General features: G+C 28.5%; 1 protein-coding gene across 1 annotated transcript; it reads left to right on the plus strand.

The window, feature by feature from the left end:
* The first annotated feature begins 311 nt into the window (after positions 1-311).
* Positions 312-2771, plus strand: LOC145067935 (protein FAR1-RELATED SEQUENCE 5-like). Its single transcript, XM_079014958.1, has 7 exons — positions 312-667; positions 740-998; positions 1216-1361; positions 1446-1701; positions 1788-1853; positions 2184-2316; positions 2386-2771. The coding sequence occupies exons 1-7, from the start codon at positions 312-314 to the stop codon at positions 2769-2771; spliced, it is 1602 nt and encodes a 533-aa protein (XP_078871084.1).
* Positions 2772-5795: the final 3024 nt, after the last annotated feature.

Raw genomic sequence — 5795 nt, forward strand, 5'->3', positions numbered from 1 at the left:
ATGGTCAAGAATGTGGTTTTGATGTGAATATGTCAAGTCAAAAAAGATACAATGTTGGCACAATTCGTATTAGATATTCGACATGTAGTAGATCTGGTTGCACGGAGTTATTCAAGAATGAAAATGTTAATGTGAAATTTTCAGATGTTAAGAGAAGGAGAACTTCTTCTAAGAAGAATGGATGCCCTGCTGTTTCAAAGTTCAAAAATCTCTGATGTTCTTTAATGTTCTACATTTATGTGTTTGTTGAAGATCAGAACCATGAACCTGTTGCTCAAGATCAGTTGCACTTATTAAGGATTAATAGGACAATGGATTTTCTTGATGAATCCTTTATACATAAGGTTGGTACTTGTAACATTAGTGCTTCAAAGGCTTATAACTTGGTGAGTAGTATGAAGGGTGGCCTTGATTCTAGGGGAGGGACTGCAGTTGACTTTAAAAATTTTCATAGAGATTTGAATTGTAAAATTGGTGTCAAAGATTCCCAAATGGTTGTGGATATATTGGCAAACAGAAAATTGTGTTTCTCTAATTTTTCATTTGAGTTTCAAAAAGATGTTGATGATCATCTTACTGGACTTTTTTGGGCTGATGATACTTTATATGCCAACTATAAGGAATTTGGAGATGTACTATCTTTTGATGCCACTTATCAAACAAACAAGTAATTCCTAATCCTTACTTGTTCTTTTTATGGTATTTTTTCTTTTTAATAATACCTATCAAAAAAATTTAGGTATTCTATGTTATTTGTTCTTTTTACTGGAGTTGACTACCACAAGCGTTGTGTTACTTTTGTTGCTGGTTTACTAGCTCGTGAGACAGCAGATGCATATGTGTGGTTGCTTGAAGTGTTTCTTAAAGCATTTGTCAAGCCTCCTATGATGATTGTAACAGATCAGGATTCATCAATGAAGAAAGCTGTTAATTTTGTTTTTCCTGAATCGAAGCATAGACTATGCATGTGGCACATAACTCAAAAACATGAGGAAAAGGTATAATTTTTGTTTCTTGATTCCTATATATGTTTATAACCATATAGATCATAAAGCATATAGTGAATTCACAATGTAAGTTTTCATATGATGAAAGGAACAAATCTAAATCATAAATCACATTGTGAATTCATAATGTGAACCAAATGTTATGTTAATATGAATTACATCAAATACTCAACATATGTAATGATTCTTATGTGTTTCTTTTTTTTAGATTCCTATCGATGTTTATAACCATCCGGACTTCCAGAAGACATTTTTTGATATTATATGGAATCTTCAATGTTCTCCACAAGATTTTGAAAGTTCGTGGTCAACAATGTTAGATAATTTTCATCTAAAAGAAAATGGTTGGCTAAGGTCTATTTTTAAAATAAGGGATTTATGGATTCCAGCTTTTATGAGAGATCTTGAACTTTCTGGTTTGATGTGAACTACTTCAAGATCAGAGAGTCTGAATAATGCTTTCTCACATTGTTTGCATCATAAATCAAATTTGGTGAAGTTCAAGATGTCGTTTGATAGTGCAATGGAGAAGCAAAGGCATCATCAATATTTATTAGATTATCAGTCCACAACTACTACCCCCAAGCTAAGGACTCCTTTGGCTATTGAAAAGCATGCATCGGAAATTTATACACATAATATTTTCTTGGACATTCAGAAAGAGTTATATAAATCCGTGTTTTATTGTGTTCAAGTATCTGTAGTTATTTAACATGAAAGTGAAGTTTATGTTTTGAGAGATAAGAAGAAAAAAAGTTGATTGATAAAAATGTGAATGAGGATGAAGAATCTGATGACTTTTATCGAAATAGTCTTCCTTCTCATTGTCCTAATACTCGTTACAAGGTATGTCTCTTTGTCCTAATATAGTTTATTAAATATAAAATGTAGTTTCAAAATTCTTACTGTGAATGTAGGATGTTTTGCTAATTAATAGTGTGAATTTTTATAGAGTTATAAATTGGTTTGTACTTTTCATTAGATTAGTATGGAATATGTTTTTTTTTCTTTTGTGAATTTGATTTGAAGTACATATTTATATTATAGTATTATGATTTCTAATGTCATGTTGATTAATAATGTGAATTGATGTTAATTTGTATAATATTTATCGAATGGTATGAGATAGAATTTCTTATTCACATATTAATTTGTTTGTTAAAGATAATTTTGTAGGTTCTACTTAGTAGCTGCATGCTTTTTGTCCAGGAAGGATTGTTATGTCGTCATATGTTTTTCATATTAAATATGAAAGAGTATGATGAAATTCCATCAAATTTCATTTTGAGATTGGGAAAAGATATCATAGGTGATGGATTGTTGAGAAAAAAGTACTCATATCCTCATTAAGGCAGTAAAAATGAATGTTTGATTCAAGATGCATATGCTATTCTTCGTTTGTCTATTAACAAGATAGCAAATAATGAGGATGAGTTGGCTAAATATATAAAGCAACTTCAGGAGGTTGATAGTGGTATTCCTTTATGTACCTCATCAAGGGCATCTTCGAGTAGATCAGTTCACATTGAAAAAATTATTGGAGTTGCAGTACCTGATGTTATCAACATTCATAATCTAGAGGGGATCAGAAACAAGGGATGGGCTAGTGGTAAAAGAATCAAGGGCACTAGAGAGAAAGTGATTGAGAAATCTAAAAAGGGTACTAGGTTGCGAAGTTTATTTCATAAACCAAATCACAATGCTAGGAGTTGCATTTTGAGGTTTAAGAAGTCTGATTTAGAATCGGAGGTTATAGAAGGCTGATTGTTTCTAACTTTTTCTTTTTAAGACGACTAAAAAAGATTTGATTTTTGTAATGATCATTCAATGGATAGAAATGTTAAAATATTGATCTTAATTTTGATATTCATTGTTGTAGAGATTATTCCTAATAATAGAATATATTTTTTTTCAAATTTATTGTTTTTGGTTAAAGATATTTTTTTATAGTTAGTTTTTTTAATATTTTCTAATAAAAATTTCATGCTAATGATTTAATTTATGTATATTAATTATCATTGATAATCTCATATATAAAATTTTCATGTTAAAGATTGTCTTAATGTAATTTTATTTATATTATAAGTCTATTAATACTTATATTTATAATGTAAATTTAATATTCTTACCAATTCATTAGGTGCATCACGATAAGCTCTAGAAAACTTTGCAACTGAATTCCTATTATTAATGACATCCATCGCTGGTTCCTCTAAGTTTATGCAGATGATGTAAATGTGAGTTTTTTGATGAACTAGTAAAAACACCTATTTAATAATCTAAATTGTTAAACTTTGTTAAAAATATGTAACATATTCAACAAAAAGAACAGTTTATTACCAAGTGAACTTTTTCAAATGTCATAAGTTCTTTGTCCTTTTTCATTGCATCTTTGATATTTGACTCAAATTTATCAAATCTTTGATTGAAAGGGATATTTTTGTCAAATATGAACTGTCTCAGCAAAAAAAAAAAAAATTTAAATATACATCAATCTTTAAAGAGTAAATTGTTAAATTCACAATAAGTTAAGTTTTAAATTTAAAATTATTCACATTGTGAATTATAATGGGATTTACTATGTGAATTTTATTACTTATTCAGAACTATTGAAAATTATATTTATTATATTATCAACATTATCATTATATATATATTTTTAATTAACTTACCACAATTGATGAGAAATACCGATTCACTGTAGAATTTGATTTAAGCTTTTCTTCATAGTTCAAAATATCAGTCCAAGCATCAATGACATGTGCATGTACCCATAATCCTACCTGCATTGTTTCAATCATTCCTCTTCCAAGCACATACCCTCCCTTAGTCTGAAATACCTTCTCACCTAATTTGTAATCAAATAAAACAAAAAAGCAGTTAATAGAAAATTAATTTGAATTTGTATTTTATATACTATTGTATTTAAATAAAAGATAACATGAATTGTTACCTACTATTACCAATTCTGGAAATCTGATACTTTTACTTCATTTGGATCTACAAATTTCGATGCACAGACCTATTTTTTATTATAAGGAGAATATAGCTTCAGTGATGGTTTTTTTAATCTTTTTCTTGCTTCTCTTTTTTTGTCTTCATCATCTTCAATTCCCAAGATATTATTGTCACATTCTGTTTCTTCTGAATCATAACTTTCTCATTCATCAAGTTTTTCATCTTTTATTTCTTTCTTCATGTATTCATCTTCACTGCTTTCATCTCCTTCCTGAAACTCTTGTGTTAGACCAAGACCATGTCCAAGTGAAAAACTAGGCATTGATGATTTTCTAGTATTTTTTTCTTTTTTTATCATCTATTTTTTGTTCTCTAAAACTTTTTACATTTTCAAAATCATCATAATTATCAAAATTTAAAATACATTGAATATAATCGGCAATCTCATGCACTATTGGATCATTGTACAAATTTCCTGGTGTTACCATGATTGTTTGATTCTTTATTTCATGTTCATTCAAATTCTCTTCGCTTTTTTTTCATCTTCATCCCTGTCACCTTTTGCATCATCTTCATTTTGAGTTTTATAAATGAATTCTTGTTCAAAGACTTTCTTCATATCTTTCAACTCATCGCTTTTCTGTGAATTTTGTTGTTGAAAACTCAATTAACTTTCCAAACTTCATTTTATCATTCAGTAGTTTTTCGTAATCCTTTTCGCTTTGAATACCAATTCCTGCGAAATGAGATAAAAAATGTCAAAGAAAATGATTCTTTTTTAACTTTTTTCTATAATAAATTACAGTTTTAGAATATGAATGCGTTAATGAGGTATCATATTTTTAATGCATTTTAATAAATTACATATTCACTTTGATAATTTATTATAGAGAAAGTAATAAAATAAACTTTTATATTTACAATGTGAATCACTTTATGAATTTCATTTTAACTACACTTTTATAACATATATCTGTAATTTCACTTCAATTTTTTTAATTATATAGATTATTAACTTACATCGAGTTTCATATCTTCATTTTCATCGGTGTCGGATTCTTCATCATTCTCTATAACATCATCATTCCATTCCAAAGTTCCAAAGTCACCACTCTTTAACTCAGTTTTTTCCCTTTTCACCATCATTTCATAATTCCAAAAATATAGTGCATGTATTTGTCTTTTTTCATTCTTATCATTTCTCATAAACTCCAAATAAGCTAGCTGTTTATGTAAACAAAATTATGATTAATTAGTTTTCTTATAATAATATAAATAAAAGTGTTAATTATAAGAATATTCCTTACCAATAATACAAGAAGTGGCCCACAATAGTAGTTTCCTCTATCGGTTTCATCCCATGTCGTCTTTGACATTTTCAAGCAATTGGTTACAAAACCACACCAGTCAATTTCTCTCATAGGTATTTTGCCTAACAAATGTGACAATATTGTTGTCTTACACGTTCCAGGCTTATTCTGTTCACAAATGGTATTAACAAATAGTAATACAAAGTTTGTTCTGAAAATAATCCATGAATCTGATGATTTTTTAATTTTCTCTTCAACATCCGATGGTCTCATAGCCTTGAAATTGTATTGTTGCTTCCAGTCCATTAATTCTTTTCCTTTACATTGATCAGTGTTATATATATATATATATATATATATATATCTTTTCCACCTAGAGGAATTCCAAGAAAATCATGAACAAGTTCTGGTGTTATGTCTATCTTTGCATTAGGTAGATGGATTTTCGTATTTGATGGATTAAATGAATTCACAACAAAACGTGCCAATTTCCCAGAAATTCCATTGGTTGCAATTCTCA

This window comes from Lactuca serriola, chromosome 8, assembly GCF_051521515.1.
Source record: "Lactuca serriola cultivar US96UC23 chromosome 8, Lser_US96UC23_V15, whole genome shotgun sequence".
In the NCBI taxonomy this organism is placed as follows: domain Eukaryota; kingdom Viridiplantae; phylum Streptophyta; class Magnoliopsida; order Asterales; family Asteraceae; genus Lactuca; species Lactuca serriola.

Excerpts from the sequence above, each read along its gene's own strand:
- LOC145067935 (XM_079014958.1), top strand. The coding sequence starts at position 312 with ATGGATTTTCTTGATGAATCCTTTATACATAAGGTTGGTACTTGTAAC. Across the intron at positions 999-1,215 it reads CTCAAAAACATGAGGAAAAG|ATTCCTATCGATGTTTATAA; the intron begins GTATAATTTTTG and ends TCTTTTTTTTAG. Across the intron at positions 1,854-2,183 it reads GTCCTAATACTCGTTACAAG|GTTCTACTTAGTAGCTGCAT; the intron begins GTATGTCTCTTT and ends ATAATTTTGTAG.